This window comes from Dreissena polymorpha, chromosome 2 (genome assembly GCF_020536995.1).
Source record: "Dreissena polymorpha isolate Duluth1 chromosome 2, UMN_Dpol_1.0, whole genome shotgun sequence".
Classification (NCBI taxonomy): domain Eukaryota; kingdom Metazoa; phylum Mollusca; class Bivalvia; order Myida; family Dreissenidae; genus Dreissena; species Dreissena polymorpha.
This window is the reverse complement of record NC_068356.1, coordinates 13,575,283-13,597,410: the sequence shown is the minus strand read 5'-3', so window position 1 is coordinate 13,597,410 and position 22,128 is coordinate 13,575,283. Positions and strand designations below refer to the sequence as shown.

The window sequence follows — 22,128 nt, the reverse complement described above, 5'->3', positions numbered from 1 at the left end:
GCATACCAAAGTTATAAGAACTTTAACATTTTTTATATTGAAGGTCACAGTGACCTTGACCTTCAAATGAATGACCTTGAAATGACCAGTGGTCATCTGTTAATCCTGGCCAACCTTCATGTCAAGTTTGAAGACTCTAGGTCCAAGCATACCAAAGTTATACCATGAAATAAGAACTTTAACATTTTCGAGCACGCCGCCACCCCGCCCGCCCGCCCGCCCCCCCCGCCCGCCCGACAACATCAATCTATAAGCCGAGATTTTTTCGAAAAAAATCCGGCTAAAAACTTATCATGAGCATGTTTCATAATTCATCCTCAAAGAGACCACAAATAATGAACATTATTTAATATTCACCTATGTTTATTAAATTCTTGCAAAATAGCTTATTCATTTTGTCATAAATGTTAATTATGTCATTTGTTTATAATAATGTTTGCAATAATTAAAGCTTTTATGCAAATTTATGTCAAGTTGAATACACTTAATATTTAAGTAAACTGTACATAAACTTTACCCTAACCGCATGTTTTTCATGTGTATACCATGACAAAGGATTAATTCATAAAACTCTAACTTTTAAAAATAATTTACACTTTACCTTCACTTAAGATCACATAATATTACTGTTTGAAATAGTTTTGTAGAAAAGATGCATGTTTTGTTAGGCAACCTCGAAACTGCAAAGAATATAATACAAAATAACATTTACTTCAATTGTAACTTTTGATGCAGTTTTATAAATAATTAATTGGCACTTAACTTAAACACTTTTAAAGATACATATTAATTTTTTTAAATAAATTAAAATTTTACATATAGTAAACGAATCTCAGAACATCAGAAACACAATTTAATGAATAACAAAAATGGACATAAATTTACTTAAGGCTTTGACAAGCACAAGTTTGTGTAATATTTTCTATATTGATGAAAGTTTGTAAGTTAATTTATTAAGGTTTTTATAAGCATGTGTACTTGTTGTTTATTTGTTATAAATTATATGCTACTACTATAGTACATGTCTTCATTAATTTCAAAAAGTGCATCTTTATTTATTTTTGCTGAATAACTTCTATATCAGTCCAAAACTGTAACTATGTTACATAATTTGTGATCCTTTTACTGATATATTATCATGAATTTTGATTTATGTTATTTTGAATATAGTCATGAAGATATATGTAGATTCTGGTGTTTGCAGTGACCCTAAAAACAGGAATCCAAACTAACAATATAACATAACTACAACAAATGTGCACCTCTGTGTCGACAAACTTTTCAGTAATTTGTCTTTTGTCCCCAAATTACGCTTTTTTATAATGGCAAATTATTCCTGAAAATGTTATGTCAAGTCTTTCTAAAAAATTAAAGGAATTATTTTAAACAAAGCTTAAAATTTAAGCATAACCAATTTAGCAATTCTCAGGAGCAACTGTTCAAGAACTTAACAAAGCCAGTGCAAACCCTGATTAACACATGGCTTTCCAGAATATTAAACTACTAACCTCAACGTATAAATTTGCAAAAAAATATAGTTATTAAAAAAAAAGTCAAGAAAAATTATTTCATGAACATACATGTAGTAACAACACAAGTTCTATAATAATACACTTTTTAGGACACCCTATTTAGAACAGTTGTACTAAATTAATCAAAATTCCATACAGAAAAAATCCCAAGCCATAGTGTTTTCTCACCTGCAGATGATGGTCTGGGTGAGGGCGGAGTGCGTGCAGACACAGGGCGTGCTCTACTCTGGCTCACCACCTGGGCATGGGGCGCCATGGTAGGGGGCTTCGGCTGGAACTGGTGAGGACTGCTCGACCTTGCATTGATACCCTGCATACAAGAGACATCTTGGTCAATCGCATGCTTATGATAAACAAGAGGACACAGATGATCTGTGAACACTCACTTGAGAAACTGTGGCTCACAGGTGTACTGTTTAGACCCATGGTTTGGGGCTACTTTTGCCCACATGATCATAAATTGAACACACTTTGTTGAGGACCAACAATATAATAGTCTTAATACTTAACAAATTGAGTGATCTGATTCGTATATTTGAGTATTTTATCTTTCGTTAAAACTTATACTATTGTGTTGAATGAGTGTTGGACAGTTGGCGAGAGTTTCATAGTGATAGCAGGGCTTGTTTTCTGAGAGTTATAAGGATAACTATTAATTGAAGAAAATTGCACTGTTAATGTTGTTACAGTATTCCTATTACGAGTTTTATGTTAAAGAATAAAGCTACGTGAAGCTTTAAATGACTTGTTTGAGCATTTTACCATCCTGACAAGAAGACAGAGCAGCCCGCGCAACATAACTGAACAATATTTACACCTCTGGGCAATGTCATTTTAGATTTAACAAGCAAATTCATTAAATTGATATCACCAATGACATACATTTTGTTGTGACAGACAGATGGACAGACAAACTGACAGATGGAAGGATAACGACAATTGTTTATACATCTGCCTTCGGGAGGGGTGATAAAATAATTTAAAGTTATATGGCTGTATAAGTATACATATATTATGTTTTCCATGTAAATTAATGGACCCCGGGGAGAACCACTGTTGGCCCCAAGGCATACTTTGAAAAAACTTCGTAGTGAATCATTTGATTAATATGCCAAATATAGGAAGCCATGGGCTTTATGGTGACAGACAAGAAGAATTTAAAGTTTTTTTCTTTTTTAAGTCAACATTAAACGAGTGACATTAAAAGGGGGTGGGTGATTTGTTAAGGTATTTGTTAAAATATTGCCTTTGTCAAACTGATAACCCCCATGGCAGGACCAGTTTTGGCCCCAATGACATCATTACAACAAATTTTGAATAACTTTTAGATGATGCTACAAAACAACAAGAGGGCCATGATGGCCTTGTATCGCTCCATTGCTGAAAAAAGGCTGAAACAAATATTCTCGGCATGTGCAAATACTTAAATATAGGCCCTATTTAAGCACATGTACACTTTTGTGACCCCCTGGGCTGGGTAAAATTTAACACCAGGGGTATAATTTGAGCAAACTTCGTAGAGGACTACTATATCTGACTACATACAAAATGTGGTAGCCCTAGGTCCTAGAGTTAAGGACAAGAATATTTCAAAAGTTTTCACAAAATAAGCAAGATATATGCGTATATAATGTCCAATTTTGTGACCCGCGGGTCAGAGTCAAATTTGACCCAAAGGGCATAATTTGAACAAACTTGGTAGAGGACTATAAGATGTTACTGCATACCAAATTTGGTACTATAGTTCGAATGGTTTTGGACAAGAAGATTTTTAAAGATTTCACAAAATAGGCGCTTTATAAGCGTTTATTCAATTTTGTGACCCCGCGGGGCAGGGTCAAAGTTAACCCCAGAGGCATTATTTGAACAAATTTGGTAGAGGTTTATTAGATGTAACTACATAACAAATTTGGTAGCCCTAGGCCCAATGGTTATGGACAAGTAGATTTTAAAGTTTTCACAAAAAAGGCCCCATATAAGCCTATGTTCAGTTTTGTGACCCCCCGGGCAGGGTCAAATTTGACCCAAGGGGCATTATTTGAACAAACTTGGTAGAGAACTATTAGATGTCACTACATACCAAATTTGGTAGCCCTATGCCTTATGGTTAAGGACAAGATTTTTTTTTAAGTTTTCACAAAATAGGCACTATATAAGTAATCGATTTTGTGGCCGCCAGGGCAGGGTCAAATTTGACCCCTGGGGCATAATTTGAACAAACTAAGTAGAGGACTATACAATGTTACTACATACCAAATTGTGTAGCCCTAAGCCTTATGGTTATGGACAAGATTTTTTTTTGTAAGTTTTCACAAAATAGCCATTATAAAAGCATATGTTCAATTTTGTGACCCTCGGGGCAGGGTCAAATTTGACCCAGGGATAAAATTTGAACAAATTTGGTAAGGGACTATTAGATGTCACTACATACCAAATTTGATAGGCCTAGGCCGGATGGTTATGGACAAGATTTTTTTTTAAGTTTTCACAAAATAGGCCTTATATAAGCATATGTTCAATTTTGTGACCCCCGGGGCAGGGTCAAATTTGACCCCAGAAATAAAATTTGAACAAATTTAGTAGAGGACTATTAGATGTCACCACATACCAATTTTGATAGCCCTAGGCCCGATGGTTATGGACAAGTAGATTTTTAAAGTTTTCACAAAATAGGACTTATATATAAGCATATGTTCAAGTTTGTGACCCCCTGGGGCAGGGTTAAATTTGACCCCAGGGGCATAATTTGAACAAACTTGGTAGAGAACTATAAGATTTCACTACATACCAAATTTGGTAGCCCTAGGCTCAATGTTAATGGACAAGTAGATTTTTAAAGTTTTTACAATATAGGCTCCATTTAAGTGTATGTTCAATTTTGTGACCCCCGGGGAAGATTCAAATTTGACCCCAGGGGCATAATTTGAACAAACTAATGAAAGAACTATTACATGTCACTACATACCAAATTTGGTATCCCTATGCCATATGGTTATGGACAGAAAGATTTTTTAAGTTTTCCAACAATAGGCCTTATATAAGCATATGTTCAATTTTTTTAACCTAGGGGCAAGGTCAAACTTGACCCCAGGGGCATAATTTGAACAAATTTGGTAGAGTACTATAAGATGTCACTACTAACCAAATTTGGTAGCCCTAGGCCCAATGGTTATGGACAGGAAGATTTTTAAAGTTTTCACAAAATAAGCCCTTTATAAGCATATATTCAATTTTGTGACCCTCGGGGCAGTTTCAAATTTGACCCCAGGGGCATAATTTGAACAAACTAAGAAGAGAACTATTACATGCCACTACATACCAAATTTGGTAGCCCTATGCCATATGGTTATGGACAGAAAGATTTTTTCAGTTTTCCCAAAATAGGCCTTATATAAGCATATGTTAAATTTTGTGACCTTCGGGGCAGGGTCAAACTTGACCCCAGGGGCATAATTTGAACAAATTTGGTAGAGTACTATAAGATGTCACTACATACCAAATTTGGTAGCCTTAGGCCCAATGGTTATGGACAGGAAGATTTTTAAAGTTTTCACAAATTAAGCCCTTTATAAGCATACATTCAATTTTGTGACCCCCGGGGCAGTTTCAAATTTGACCCCAGGGGCATAATTTGAACAAACTAAGAAGAGAACTATTACATGTCACTACATAACAAATTTGGTAGCCGTATGCCATGCAGTTATAGACAAGTACATTTTTAAAGTTTTCACAAAATAGGCTTTATATAAGCATAATTATGTTAAATTTTGTGACCTTCGGGGCAGGGTCAAACTTGACCAGAGGGGCATAATTTGAACAAACTTGGTAGCGGACTATAAGATGTCACTACATACCAAATTTGGTAGCCCTAGGCCCAATGGGTATGGACAAAAAGATTTTTAAAGTTTTCACAAAATAAGCCCTTTATAAGCATATCTTAAATTCTGTGACCCCCGGGGCAGTTTCAAATTTGACCCCAGGGGCATAATTTGAACAAACTAAGAAGAGAACTATTACATGTCACTACATACCAAATTTGGTAGCCCTATGCCATACGGTTTTGGACAAAAAGATTTTTAAAGTTTTCATAAAAAAGGCCTTATATAAGCATATGTTCAATTTTGTGACCCTCAGGGTAGGGTCAAACTTGACCCCAGGGGCATAATTTGAACAAACTTGGTAGAGGACTATAAGATGCCACTACATACCAAATTTGGTAGCCCTGGGCCAAATGGTTATGGACGAGAGAATTGAAAAGTTTTCACAAAATAGGCCCTATATAAGCATATGTTCAATTTTGTGACCCTCGGGGCAGGGTCAAATTTGACCCCAGGGGCATAATTTGAACAAATTTGGTAGAGGACTATTAGATGTCTCTACATACCATATTTGATAGCCCTAGGTGCAATGGTTATGGACGAGAAGATTTTGAAAGTTTTCACAAAATAGGCCTTATATAAGCAAATTTTAAATTTTGTGACCCCCAGGGCAGGGTCAAATTTGACCCCAGGGGCATAATTTGAACAATTTGAAAGAGGTTCACCCCAGGAACATTCCTGAGATATTTAATCAGAATTGGACCAGTAGTTTAGGAGAAGAAGATGTTTAAAGGAAAAGTTAACGCATGGATGCACGCACGACGGACACAGGACCATGACATGAGCCCCGCTGGCCTTTGGCAAGTGGAGCTAAAAATGAAAGCCTTGGGCTTTGCAGTTTCAGACAAAATCATTTTAAAGGTATTTCCTATATACTTCTATGTAAAATTGGTGACCTTGTGGGCAAGGTAAGTTTTGACCCCAGGGGCATAATTTGAACAAACATAGTGGAGGACCTCTACATGAAAACACATGCCAAGTATTAAAGCAAGGGGCTTTGCAGTTTCAGACAAGATTTTAAAGGTTTCTCCTTAAGTAATTAAGTCAATCTAAAACTGCCGATCCCCTGGGAGGAGCCAGTTTATTACCACTGGCATGATGTGAACAAAATTTGTATAGGACCACAACTTGATGCTACCAAAAATTATACCTTTCGGTCTTGTGAGTTTCAAAGGAGAAGAATTTTGAAGTTATCATTTATATTATATTTATTTGGTCCCCTTGATCTAATAAATCAACTTACCAGAAGGATTAGACCAAGTATCAAACATTCCTGCTAAGTTTCATCAAATTCTGTCCAGCTGTTCAGTTGATGTTATTGGGGGAAAAGTTGACAAACACATTTATCACATGCCGTACCCTGTTCCCAATGTTATACAACTATTACGTATAGTTTTATCTTACACGTATAGTTTTATCTTACACATGGGTAATATACTTTTTAAGCGTTTTCATTGGCTTAGTTTTCGTTCGATTTTGCTGAAATGACGTTGCAACGTCAAATGACATCACGAAATGTAAACAACATTCGGGATTTATCATTATGTTTGCGTAAATATTTATCTAATTTGCTCATTTAAAAGCATGTGATAAAAAAGATCTGACACTCATTGTTATTTCATACCATATTTTATAAAGCTTGTCCAGGAAATTCGATAGTAAACTCACTTACTAACAAAATTCCTGAACTCGTTTAATAAAATATGGTATGATATGACAACTCATGCCAGATCCTATATGTCACCCATGTCACACACAGGTAGACAACAGACATCACATTAACCCTTTGTGCTCAGGTAAGCTAAAAGAACTCTACTCAAACAAGTGTTTGTAATTCACTAGTTATTCCACATAGACATTACTGATTTTGTTTATACTTTTAAAATTGGCAGTATTCATATAAGCCTATAAAATCCAACAATATGAGATTTGTATCGATTTGTTGTAGGATTGTGTGACTACAGTTTATCTCATTTAAAGTGTGTCTTCATCATGGGAAATTGAAAATACATGTTAATATTGGACTGTTCTATAACAAATAATAGGCCAAGCCATCTCATTCTTTGTGTCACTTACAATGCTGTTGTTGTTGTTGGTTCCAATTGTGGGTGGGAAGCGCGCCTCCAGTTTCTGGGAGCCTCTCGCCTCTGTGCGACCCCTGTAGATGTGGCCATCAGCACCTTGTATGTCCATCTCCTCTCTGAAATCAGCCACAACCACATTAATTATAAAATGAGCCTTGTTCTGGAAAAACTGTTCTTGTTCTGCACAGGCTTGTCTGGGACGACACATTAAGCACATGCATTAAGCCCAGTTTTCCCAGACAGAGACTAGCTTTATAATATATAATGTTTGAAATGGCAATAACAGATATTTTGCTTATAAAGACAATGCTGCAAGATATTAACAATAGAAAATGTGGTTCATGCTAATGTGAAAGTGTTTCCTCTCTGTTCCTTAATGCTGGTAACATATATATATTACTTATGAACATTTGAGCTTCAAGTGCAAATGTAAAGCTGTCTTAAACATAACAGTTAATCAAAGGCAAATGTTTTTTTGTGTTGCACACATTCATTTTTCCAAAGTAATTTCGAAAAAAAAAATGCTTAAAAAATATTTATAACTTTCTCATTTGTAAAGCCTAATCTTTTGTCAAGCATAATCAAAATAAATTAAATAATAATTGATGAATACTAAATAGAACAGGTATGTAAAAACAAAATCACAGAAACAATTGTCTTTTTTTTCCATATATACATTGTATTGTTACAAATATTACAAAAAACAAGAGATAAAACAAGGGACAAAATTGTCACAAAACCAGGTTTTCATTGTGAAAAAAAAATCTGATAAAGGGAGAAAACTCAAACTGAACTTTTGAAATAAACAAACAAAATTAACCCCCTTTGTAAGTTTTTTTTTTTTTAAATCTATTTTTAGTCGTGGCGACCTTGACATTGGAGATATTGACGTGATTCTTTCGTGCGACACACCGTCCCATGATGGTGAACAAATGTGCCAAATGATTTTAAAATCTCACAATAAATGACATAGTTATGGCCAGGACAAGCTCATTTATGGCCATTTTTGACCTTTGAACTCAAAGTGTGACCTTGACCTTGGAGATATCGACGTAATTATTTCGCGCGACACACCGTCCAATGATGGTGAACAAATGTGCCAAATGATTTTAAAATCTGACAATGAACAACATAGTTATGGCCCGGACAAGCTTGTTCCGCCCGCCCGCCAGCCAGCCTCCAGCCAGCCAGCCAGCCAGCCCGCCCGCATTCCCCAATCTAATAACCAGTTTTTTCCTTCGGAAAACCTGGTTAATAACAATAAAACAAGAGTTCCGCGGTCGGAGATGACCGCATTGAAGCCGGATTTTTTATTTAAATGACAGGAAAGTACCTTTCGTGTTTTTGTCAATGCAATACTTAAATTACTGAAATATTGTTCAAAGGTCAAAAGGTTTGAAGACTCTAGGTACAAGCATACCAAAGTTATAACATGGAATAAGAACTTTAACATTTTTACCTACCAAAGTTATAAGAACTTTAACATTTTTACATTCAAGGTCACAGTGACCTTGACCTTAGAATGAATGACCTTGAAATGACCAGTGGTCATCTAAGTGTGCTTGCAAACCTTCATGTCAAGTTTGAAGACTCTATGTCCAAGCATACCAAAGTTATAACAATTTTAACATTTTAACATTTAAGGTCACAGTGACCTTGACCTTCAAATGAATGACATTGAAATGACCAGTGGTCATCTTCTAGTACTGGCCAATCTTTATTTCAAGTTTGAAGACTCTAGGTACAAGCATACCAAAGTTATAACATGAAATAAGAACTTTAACATTTTTACATTCAAGGTCACAGTGACCTTGACCTTCAAATGAATGACCTTGAAATGTCCAGTGGTTACTTACTAGTTCTGGCCAACCTTCATGTCAAGTTTCAAGACTCTAGGTCCAAGCATACCAAAGTTATAACAACTTTAACATTTTTACATTCAAGGTCACAGTGACCTTGACCTTCAAATGAATGACCTTGAAATGTCCAGTGGTTACTTACTAGTTCTGGCCAACCTTCATGTCAAGTTTCAAGACTCTAGGTCCAAGCATACCAAAGTTATAACAACTTTAACATTTTTATATTGAAGGTCACAGTGACCTTCACCTTCAAATGAATGACCTTGAAATGACCAGTGGTCATCTGTTAATCCTGGCCAACCTTCATGTCAAGTTTGAAGACTCTAGGTCCAAGCATACCAAAGTTATACCATGAAATAAGAACTTTAACATTTTTACATTCAAGGTCACAGTGACCTTGACCTTCAAATGAATGACCTTGAAATGACCAGTGGTTACTAACTAGTTATGGCCAACCTTCATGTCAAGTTTCAAGACTCTAGGTCCAAGCATACCAAAGTTATAACAACTTTAACATTTTTTATATTGAAGGTCACAGTGACCTTGACCTTCAAATGAATGACCTTGAAATGACCAGTGGTCATCTGTTAATCCTGGCCAACCTTCATGTCAAGTTTGAAGACTCTAGGTCCAAGCATACCAAAGTTATACCATGAAATAAGAACTTTAACATTTTCGAGCACGCCGCCACCCCGCCACCCCTCCACCCCGCCCGCCCGCCCGACAACATCAATCTATAAGCCGAGATTTTTTCGAAAAAAATCCGGCTAATAACAATACAAGAGTTCCGCGGTCGGAGATGACCGCATTGAAGCCGGATTTTTGATTTAAATGACAGGAAAGTACCTTTCGTGTTTTTGTCAATGCAATACTTAAATTACTGAAATATTGTTCAAAGGTCAAAATGAAATGTAAGTACTTTTCAAGGCATGAGCAAACCTTGTGTTATGTTTTGAATGCATGCATATACATGAACAACAATAACATTTAAGGTCACAAATATGAACTTGAATTGACAATTAGGAAAGTTTTATCTCAATTTTTTTATTAGCAAATTAGTAACATATTGTTTGAAGTTTCCATCAATTTCATTATCAAATGTAAGAAAATAAACTTAGATGAAATAATACTATTTATTGTTTTGCTTTCACATACCTACACAGAAATCCAGACATTTTTACATTCAAGGTCACAGTGACCTTGACCTTAGAATGAATGACCTTGAAATGACCAGTGGTCATCTAAGTGTGCTTGCAAACCTTCATGTCAAGTTTGAAGACTCTATGTCCAAGCATACCAAAGTTATAACAATTTTAACATTTTAACATTTAAGGTCACAGTGACCTTGACCTTCAAATGAATGACATTGAAATGACCAGTGGTCATCTTCTAGTACTGGCCAATCTTTATTTCAAGTTTGAAGACTCTAGGTACAAGCATACCAAAGTTATAACATGAAATAAGAACTTTAACATTTTTACATTCAAGGTCACAGTGACCTTGACCTTCAAATGAATGACCTTGAAATGTCCAGTGGTTACTTACTAGTTCTGGCCAACCTTCATGTCAAGTTTCAAGACTCTAGGTCCAAGCATACCAAAGTTATAACAACTTTAACATTTTTACATTCAAGGTCACAGTGACCTTGACCTTCAAATGAATGACCTTGAAATGTCCAGTGGTTACTTACTAGTTCTGGCCAACCTTCATGTCAAGTTTCAAGACTCTAGGTCCAAGCATACCAAAGTTATAACAACTTTAACATTTTTATATTGAAGGTCACAGTGACCTTCACCTTCAAATGAATGACCTTGAAATGACCAGTGGTCATCTGTTAATCCTGGCCAACCTTCATGTCAAGTTTGAAGACTCTAGGTCCAAGCATACCAAAGTTATACCATGAAATAAGAACTTTAACATTTTTACATTCAAGGTCACAGTGACCTTGACCTTCAAATGAATGACCTTGAAATGACCAGTGGTTACTAACTAGTTATGGCCAACCTTCATGTCAAGTTTCAAGACTCTAGGTCCAAGCATACCAAAGTTATAACAACTTTAACATTTTTTATATTGAAGGTCACAGTGACCTTGACCTTCAAATGAATGACCTTGAAATGACCAGTGGTCATCTGTTAATCCTGGCCAACCTTCATGTCAAGTTTGAAGACTCTAGGTCCAAGCATACCAAAGTTATACCATGAAATAAGAACTTTAACATTTTTACATTCAAGGTCACAGTGACCTTGACCTTCAAATGAATGACCTTGAAATGACCAGTGGTTACTAACTAGTTATGGCCAACCTTCATGTCAAGTTTCAAGACTCTAGGTCCAAGCATACCAAAGTTATAACAACTTTAACATTTTTTATATTGAAGGTCACAGTGACCTTGACCTTCAAATGAATGACCTTGAAATGACCAGTGGTCATCTGTTAATCCTGGCCAACCTTCATGTCAAGTTTGAAGACTCTAGGTCCAAGCATACCAAAGTTATACCATGAAATAAGAACTTTAACATTTTCGAGCACGCCGCCACCCTGCCCGCCCCCCCGCCCGCCCGACAACATCAATCTATAAGCCGAGATTTTTTCAAAAAAAATCCGGCTAAAAATAGACTGATTGCAGAGCTTTATTTCATTCAGGACCTGTGTATAACTCACCAACCATTTTGTTTTTTAATACAAGGAATATACTAAAATGCAAGAAAAAGAGCTGGGTATTTACATATGCATTTAAAACTTGATACATAATATAAATAGGAATTGCGTTGGAGTAAGACTACAACAGTATAGTATGATTAAGTATATCGTCGCTTTCGTTCTCAAACCTCATACCTACAAAATGCCAACTTTTCAGGAGAGAGAAAAAACAGTCACATTTTTTTATAACGATTTTTTAGAAAGTGAAATTCTGTAAAAATACCAAACAAATGAAGCTGCTGAATACGGTATAAGTCGTAGACGCGTGAGTCATACTGATAAGTCATACTGATATTCAGAAATGGTAGCTACAATATTTTGTCACCACAGTTTTGTCATTTTTATGAGGTTCCACAATTCATCCTGATATGAGACCTCGTAGCTGCAAATATAAAAACATTTTTGTCGAATTTGTCCAAACGAATGATGTACCTATAGGTGAAATGACATAGCAATAATAACGACTTTTCGCCCGACTAAAAAGCCAACAATGAAGCAACAACATTTCGTCATGTGGCTTTTTCAAGGGCTCTGTTTGGCATAGAGCAACGAGATATAGCCCAAAACACGCGCCAGACTTCATATATTCGGAAAAGACGAAAAAGAACAATTGAAAATTGCGAAGCTACGAGGTTTGAGAGCGACAGCGACAATATCCCATATTTTTAGTCTAAGTCTAAGAGTTGGTTGGTTACTTAAGACCCTATGAAATCCTTTCTGCAGTTGGTTGTCTTTTTTCAAGAAAGGAAGTTGTTATTTACTGTCATCAGTATATGCACTTTGTACTGGTAAACCAGCTTACCAAGGAAAAATAAAAGTAGTTTAACTGACTGCTGCAATATGATCAAAATGCCTTTGAAAGTGGAAAATAATTCATATAAACAAACAAAACAAACAACAAATACAGACCCTTCTGGAAACCTTTGAAATGTTCAGAGTATGTGTAAATTCTACTTATCATTTTTATTTAAAAAAGGTCTAGTTTGTATAACAGTCAAATACATTGTGGTATTTAAAATAAGCCTCACTTTGGTTCAACAGGGTTTAATTAATTTGTTTGAAGAGTGTTGTTTCAGATTAGCCTATAATTGATTTTCATTTAACATTAGCTTTTTTACCACGAAATAAAAGCCTAAGGTGTTGTTCCTGAATAGCTTGTGCTCACTGCACAGACAAATCAATGACAACATTTTTCACACATGCATACAGCCCTGTTTTCCCACAGCGCGTCTCAAACTTATCAATCAGCAAACACTTATGAAGTAATGTTGAACCCAGACATCATCAATATTGCAGTGACAAATACGGACAAGCCAGTTATAAAGTGCATGTATAAATGTCTGTGTGTTACACTTACAGGGTTCAAAACTATTTGAAAATCAATAATAATCATTGGCACAATATTATATATGTCAAAAATAACAACAACTGATATGTGACAATACACCTCACAGCATGCTTGTGTATTAACAGCCAATCAACTTACTCATACACCATCTGGCTGTAACATGCATTTCATTCACAAGATATTGAACTGTGATGGTACTCCAAAGTCACAGAAATTTTCACAAAAATATGCACGGTGACTCAGTGTGTAAGACATCAAGTCTACAATGTCATTCCCATGATAATGAAGTTCAAGTTCAAATAAATGAATAATCTGTGGCAATAATAATTTAATATTCTACACTTTACTGCGCATTTACAATTGGCCAACATGCCTAAAAATGAAACTTAATTACCTTTTTGGTAAAAGTATTAGTTTTTGGAATGGAATCAGATTAAATAGATACAAGAACATTCCACTTACTAATTGGTTTGTTTCTCTTTTATTTTATTGAATATGTGCATGGAATAAAATCTGTAGAAATACAGGACACAACTCAAGCATGTAAGTTATGAAAGGTTCCCAGAATACTGGAGAATACATAACCAGGTAAACGTTGGAGAGCACTAGTACTGGAGAATACATAACCAGGTAAACGTTGGAGAGCACTAGTACTGGAGATACATAACCAGGTAAATGTTAGAGAGCTATAGTACTGGAGAATACATAACCAGGTAAACGTTGGAGAGCTATATTACTGGAGAATACATAACCAGGTACATGTTGGAGAACTAAAGTACTGGAGAATACATAACCAGGTAAACGTTTGAGAGCACTAGTACTGGAGAATACATAACCAGGTAAACGTTGGAGAGCTATAGTACTGGAGAATACATAACCGGGTAAATGTCGGAGAGCTCTAGTACAGGAGAATACATAAAAAATTCAGTATTTGGGCCTGACTCTGGGAAAAAAAGCTTAATACATGTGCGTTTAGTGCAGGTCCTGATTAGCCTGCTCAGTCCGCATGATGATATTTTCTGCCTGAACAGGATTTTTAGTAGGAAGAAAATTCCTTTAAACAAAAAATTCCATAAAAGCGTAAAGTGTCTTCCTTGCTTTTAGCCTGACTGCACAACACTTTACCCACATGCATTAAGCCCTTGTTCCCAGAGCCTGACTGCACAACACTTCACCCACATGCATTAAGCCCTTGTTCCCAGAGCCTGACTGCACAACACTTTACCCACATGCATTAAGCCCTTGTTCCCAGAGCCTGACTGCACAACACTTTACCTACATGCATTAAGCCCTTGTTCCCAGAGCCTGACTGCACAACACTTTACCCACATGCATTAAGCCCTTGTTCCCAGAGTCTGACTGCACAACACTTCACCCACATGCATGAAGCCCTTGTTCCCAGAGCCTGACTGCAAAACACTTTACCCACATGCATTAAGCCCTTGTTCCCAGAGCCTGACTGCACAAAACGTAACCCACATGCATTAAGCCCTTGTTCCCAGGGCCTGACTGCACAACACTTTACCCACATGCATTAAGCCAGTGTTCCCAGAGCCTGACTGCACAACACTTCACCCACATGCATTAAGCCCTTGTTCCCAGAGCCTGATTGCACAACAGGTAACCCACATTCATTTAGCCCTTGTTCCCAGAGCTTGACTGCACAACACTTTACCCACATGCATTAAGCCCTTGTTCCCAGAGCCTGACTGCACAACACTTTACCCACATGCATTAAGCCCTTGTTCCCAGGGCCTGACTGCACAACACTTTACCCACATGCATTAAGCCATTGTTCCCAGAGCCTGACTGCACAACACTTCACCCACATGCATTAAGCCCTTGTTTCCAGAGCCTGACTGCACAACACTTTACCCACATGCATTAAGCCCTTGTTCCCAGAGCCTGACTGCACAACACTTCACCCACATGCATTTAGCCCTTGTTCCCAGAGCCTGATTGCACAACACGTTACCCACATGCATTTAGTCCTTGTTCTCAGAGTCTGACTGCACAACACTTTACCCACATGCATTAAGCCCTTGTTCCCAGAGCCTGACTGCACAACACTTTACCCACATGCATTAAGCCCTTGTTCCCAGAGCCTGACTGCACAACACTTCACCCACATGCATTAAGCCCTTGTTCCCAGAGCCTGACTGCACAACACTTTACCCACATGCATTAAGCCCTTGTTCCCAGAGCCTGACTGCACAACACTTTACCCACATGCATTAAGCCCTTGTTCCCAGAGCCTGACTGCACAACACTTCACCCACATGCATTAAGCCCTTGTTCCCAGAGCCTGACTGCACAACACTTTACCCACATGCATGAAGCCCTTGTTCCCAGAGCTTGACTGCACAACACTTTACCCACATGCATGAAGCCCTTGTTCCCAGAGCCTGACTGCACAACACTTTACCCACATGCATTTAGTCCTTGTTCCCAGAGCCTGACTGCGCAACACGTTACCCACATGCATTAAGCCCTTGTTCCCAGAACCTGACTGCACAACACTTCACCCACATGCATTAAGTCCTTGTTCCCAGAGCCTGACTGCACAACAATTTACCCACATGCATTAGGCCCTTGTTCCCAGAGCCTGACTGCACAACACTTTAACCACATGCATTAAGACCTTGTTCCCAGAGCCTGACTGCACAACACTTTACCCACATGCATTAAGCTCTTGTTCCCTGAGCCAGACTGCACAACATTTCACCCAAATGCATTAAGCCCTTGCTCCCAGAGCCTGACTGCGCAACACTTTACCCACATGCATGAAGCCCTTGTTCCTAGAGCCTGACTGCACAACACGTAACCCACATGCATTAAGCCCTTGTTCCCGAAGCCTGACTGCACAACACTTCACCCACATGCATTAAGCCCTTTGTCCCAGAGCCTGACTGCACAACACATAACCCACATGCATGAAGCCCTTGTTCCTAGAGCCTGACTGCACAACACATAACCCACACGCATTAAGCCCTTGTTCCCAAAGTCTGACTGCACAACACGTAACCCACATGCATTAGGCCCTTGTTCCCAGAGCCTGACTGCACAACATGTAACCCACATGCATGAAGCCATTGTTCCCAGAGACTGACTGCACAACACGTTACCCACATGCATGAAGCCCTTGTTCCCAGAGCCTGACTGCACAACACTTCACCCACATGCATTAAGCCCTTGTTCCCAGAGCCTGACTGCACAACACTTCACCCACATGCATTAAGCCCTTGTTCCCAGAGCCTGACTGCACAACACTTTACCCACATGCATTAAGCCCTTGTTCCCAGAGCCTGACTGCACAACACTTTACCCACATGCATTAAGCCCTTGTTCCCAGGGCCTGACTGCACAACACTTCACCCACATGCATTAAGCCCATGTTCCAAGGGCCTGACTGCACAACACTTTACCCACATGCATTAAGCCCTTGTTCCCAGGGCCTGACTGCACAACACTTCACCCACATGCATTAAGCCCTTGTTCCCAGAGCCTGACTGGAGAACACTTTACCCACATGCATTAAGCCCTTGTTCCCAGAGCCTGACTGCACAACACGTAACCAACATGCATTAAGCCCTTTGTCTTCCTTGCTATGAGCTTGACTGCACAACACTTTACCCACATGCATTAAGCCCTTGTTCCCAGAGCCTGACTGCACAACACGTTACCCACATGCATTAAGCCCTTGTTCCCGGAGTCTGACTGCACAACACTTTACCCACATGCATTAAGCCCTAGTTCCCGGAGCCTGACTGCACAACACTTTACCCACATGCATTAAGCCCTTGTTCCCAGAGCAGACTGCACAACACTTTACCCACATGCATTAAGCCCTTGTTCCCAGAGCCTGACTGCACAACACTTTACCCACATGCATTGAGTCCTTGTTCCCGGAGTCTGACTGCACAACATGTAACCCACATGCATTAAGCCCTTGTTCCCAGAGCTTGACTGCACAACACTTTACTCACATGCATTAAGCCCTTGTTCCCAGAGCCTGACTACACAACACTTTACCCACATGCATTAAGCCCTTGTTCCCAGAGCCTGACTGCACAACACTTCATCCACATGCATGAAGCCCTTGTTCCCAGAGCCTGACTGCACAACACGTAACCCACATGCATTAAGCCCTTGTTCCCAGAGCCTGACTGCACAACACTTCACCCACATGCATGAAGCCCTTGTTCCCAGAGCCTGACTGCACAACACGTTACCCACATGCATTAAGCACTTGTTCCCAGAGCCTGACTGCACAACACTTCACCCACATGCATTAAGCCCTTGTTCCCAGAGCCTGATTGCACAACACGTAACCCACATGCATTAAGCCCTTGTTCCCAGAGCCTGATTGTACAACACTTCACCCACATGCATTAAGCCCTTGTTCCCAGAGCCTGACTGCACAACACTTTACCCACATGCATTAAGCCCTTGTTCCCAGAGCCTGACTGCACAACACTTCACCCACATGCATTAAGCCCTTGTTCCCAGAGCCTGACTGCACAAAACGTAACCCACATGCATTAAGCCCTTGTTCCCAGAGCCTGACTGCACAACACTTTACCCACATGCATTAAGCCCTTGTTCCCAGAGCCTGATTGTACAACACTTCACCCACATGCATTACGCCCTTGTTCCCAGAGCCTGACTGCACAACACTTTACCCACATGCATTAAGCCCTTGTTCCCAGAGCCTGACTGCACAAAACGTAACCCACATGCATGAAGCCCTTGTTCCCAGAGCCTGACTGCACAACACTTTACCCACATGCATTAAGCCCTTGTTCCCGGAGTCTGACTGCACAACACTTTACCCACATGCATTAAGCCCTTGTTCCCAGAGCCTGACTGCACAACACTTTACCCACATGCATTAAGCCCTTGTTCCCAGAGCCTGACTGCACAACACTTCACCCACAAGCATTAAGCCCTTGTTCCCAGAGCCTCACTGCACAACACTTTACCCACATGCATTAAGCCCTTGTTCCCAGAGCCTGACTGCACAACACGTAACCCACATGCATTAAGCCCTTGTTCCCGGAGCCTGACTGCACAACACTTCACCCACATGCATTAAGCGCTTGTTCCCAGAGCCTGACTGCACAACACGTAACCCACATGCATTAAGCCTTTGTTCCCAGAGCCTGACTGCACAACACGTAACCCACATGCATAGAGCCCTTGTTCCCAGAGCCTGACTGCACAACACGTAACCCACATGCATTAAGCCCTTGTTCCCAGAGCCTGACTGCACAACACGTAACCCACATGCATGAAGCCCTTGTTCCCAGAGCCTGACTGCACAACACGTAACCCACATGCATGAAGCCCTTGTTCCCAGAGTGCTGCTCATTTTAAATGAAATCTATCAAGTAATACAAATGCATAACTTTAAAAAAAAAAATGCCAAAATCCGACAAATATATTGAGTTAAAGCATAATTTGTTTCCATGGCTTCATTATTTTACCTTGTAACTGGTATTGTGATCGTCTCCTCCTCGCGAAACAAGTGACTGCAACATAGAAACATAAACATTCATTCAAATTAATCTCACACCCTAGGTGAAAATTCAAATGGCTTTAAGATGAATAACCAAATCTAATGTTTGACAATTAAACACACACAAAAAAGGAAACCACTTAGGTGTATAACAAATAGTTGAATGAAAATGTATTAAAAACAGCTACACAACAGTCATGAAATGTACTCATCCGAACAAGTACTCTATTGTTAGTGCTATAGTTTGTGTCTATCCCACAAAGAACAGCTAGTCTCACCTGAGGTGGGTCAGCTTGGTGGTGCGTTTGTGGGGGAAGGTCAGGGTGTGACTGCCACCGCAAGGCCTCGGCGTCGCATAGTAGTCTGTCACCTCCTGATTAGCGAAACTGTAACATAATTCAATTAGATCAGGGTCAATGAGAGAGGAATACCAGTTTAGCTTGTCAATTAAGCCTTTTTCAGGGAAAATTGTGCTTAATGCATAGGCGTAAAGTCCCAGATTGGCCCGTGCAGTCTGCATAGACTAATCAGGAATTTATGGATATTTTGTTGAAGGGAAGTCCCTTCTAAATGAAGATAAAGTTTTGGCTGAAAGTGTTAACCCAGATTAACCTGAAAAGTCTGAATTGGCTAATCAGGGACAACACGGGCACTAGCCTCAATTATAAACAGACTGAATTGGCTAATCGGGGACAACACTTTACGGGCACTAGCCTCAATTATAAACATTATTGAAGGAATGCACTTGTCACGTCAGTACGTGATAAAGTGCTTGGAACAACAATATTCATGGTTGAGCTACTTTAATTAACAGTACATTATAGATAAATAATACAAAGTTTCAAACAATACTGAAAGAAGATTGTTTTAGGTTTGTTGCACCAAAAAAATATGGTAGTTTAACAAAATTAATACGGTTAATTTTGATAGCCTACAATGCATAAGTCACCCAAAAGTTTTCACATTATTCATATTTTAAGAATTTTTGAGTACACAATACTGATACAGAGTAACCAAGCAATAAGAAAATTATAATAAAGCAAAGTCAGGTTTCTCGCTTATTGTGTTTAGAATTATCAATACATATAAACATGAGGAAATGTGAGGAATAACAGAAAGCATCAGAAGTTAAAAGAGCTTTACAAAACAAGTAATGGAAGTGACATTCACAAACAATCATACAACAACACAAGGAAAGAATTGCGAAGAAATGGAGAACGTTTGTTGAATTCAGTGTTAGATTGAAATATCACTTTATGTGTCATATAAAACATACTTTCACCTGGTTGAGCCAAGATAAAAGTATTACTTTTATAGTACCAAAAAAGGAAATGATAAAACAATCAACAAATAAATTTTGTATTTCATGCTTTTGTACAAGTAGTTAAAAAAATGCCCAAAATTTGATTAAGAGTAATTACATCTTGTTTATTTTGGCGTTGTTTATATGACATCATATGATCACAAACCAGCTCTTTTGTTTGTGTTCTATGCAGCTTAATTATATATTTGTATTGAATTGTATCCTTTTTTATTGTTCAATAGGATGAATGTTACAGTTATTTAATGTGTTATTCCCAGCAATTTCGGAAACAAGCCAATGAAATGATCAAACCTCATCATGTAACTCATCTAGAGTGAAAGGATTTGGTTATCATTGACATGTATTTTTCACTCATTCACCACCTGGCATGAAATAAGGTGGAAAACAATTACAGAATGATGTAGAAGATAATGCAGCTTACTTTTGAGCCAGTTGAGAAATGGTTTCAAAGTCGTTTTTAAAGTGCACAAAGAAAGCTCTGAGGTCTGTCTTTTTCAGCATAGCTAGATGGCGCTCCGCTATGGCTCGCTCATAGTTGAGTGTATTGCGGCCTGTGTTAAGACTGTACAGCAGAAGGCAGGCAGGAGGCAAGGAGGGAAAAGAGAAGAAAGAAAATAGGAAATGCAGAATTGAGTTTTTTAGTAGATAAAAAAATAAGGGTTGAAATAGTACTACATATGCGCCTAGCTTTGTGAAAACGAGGCTTAATGCACGTGTGTAATGTGTCGTTATAGATTAGCCTATGCAGCCAGAATTTTCGGACACTTTCCCCATAGACTAGATGCTCGTTTAGAACAGATTTCATTTAAACTAATATACCATTGAAGCGAAGTGTGGTTCCTGATCAGCCTAGGCTTATCAGAAACAACACTTCCTCTTTAATGGAAGTGTGCAAACTGCACAGGAAAATCTTGGACAAAACAAAAAGCCCTGTTTTCACAAAATAAGGCTCAAATGTAGAAGTGAGTATGTGAGTAGGTAGGAAAAAGGGCTGAAATGGAACTGCATGTATAGTAAGACTGAAAGAATGAGCAAAATAAGGAAACAAAAGTAGACCACTGGCAGGAAAATTGAATAAACAAAATATTGCACATAAAATATAGCTCTGAAAATTACACACAATCAGAACAACAAAACAACAGATGAAATACTAAAATGAAATAAAAAATGCATTTAAAACATGTAAATAGTCTTACATAAATTTTCTGTGCCTACCACTTGTTGTACTACTGGTATAAGTCCTTCGCGACATATTAGCTTTACTATTCCTTATTAAGAACAATTTTTGACAATAATAAAATTCACATTGATCTAGCAACTAAAAATGATGTCCCATTTGTATTATTTATTACGAGCTCAAGGCCAGTCAAACTACAAGAAAACAATATGAACAATGTGTTGGAATGAGCCTGTTTTATAGTTAACAATATCTTTGAATGCAAGAAACAGATTAATTTTGTAACCTTGTACCAAACTGATGTAATTGTATAGGACCTTATTCATTGCCTTTAATTTAATCCAAAGATTTATTTGGATTGACAAACACTTCAATCGAATAAACTGAAATAATGGCTTTGACTGAATGCTTATAAAAATAAATAAATTTAAACAGGTTGAATAAATCTGAAAATGCTGTGTTACATTAAAGCATTTACTATGAAAAACATAAGCTTCAACAGTACTACAATCATGAAAACATGAAAGTTTTTTTTTTCCAAAATATCACAGTAAATTAAATTTCATTCAGTTTGTTTTTCTGAGCCTAACTAAGACCCTAATGGGTTTATACCTAAAGATCAGAACTCACAATCATTATCCAAAGATTTTTTTAATTAAAACTGCATTTATATTATTGCAAGACACGACTCAATAAGGAATGAAT

The 22,128-nt window shown here is 38.2% G+C and overlaps 1 protein-coding gene and 1 long non-coding RNA gene across 10 annotated transcripts in view; both read right to left on the bottom strand.

Moving 5' to 3' along the window:
- LOC127865914 (glutamine-rich protein 2-like) overlaps positions 1–22,128 on the bottom strand; it is a 73,161-nt gene that overhangs the window by 3,076 nt on the left and 47,957 nt on the right. For 4 of the 9 annotated variants that reach the window (XM_052405990.1, XM_052405991.1, XM_052405998.1 and 1 more), the window contains 5 exons: positions 20,668–20,808; positions 19,201–19,308; positions 18,891–18,935; positions 7,487–7,610; positions 1,701–1,842 (listed from right to left, as the gene is read on the bottom strand). In XM_052405990.1, the coding sequence (XP_052261950.1) occupies positions 1,701–1,842; positions 7,487–7,610; positions 18,891–18,935; positions 19,201–19,308; positions 20,668–20,808 (560 nt within the window). Of the gene's footprint in view, positions 1–1,700; positions 1,843–7,486; positions 7,611–12,778; positions 12,978–18,890; positions 18,936–19,200; positions 19,309–20,667; positions 20,809–22,128 lie in introns of those variants that run through there. The other 5 variants (XM_052405993.1, XM_052405994.1, XM_052405995.1 and 2 more) reach the window with 2 other exon arrangements.
- On the bottom strand, positions 9,161–11,893 carry LOC127865949 (uncharacterized). The gene is made up of 2 exons (XR_008042822.1): positions 10,874–11,893; positions 9,161–9,770 (listed from the first exon to the last, which is right to left on the bottom strand). It is a non-coding gene; the product is annotated as an uncharacterized LOC127865949 (long non-coding RNA).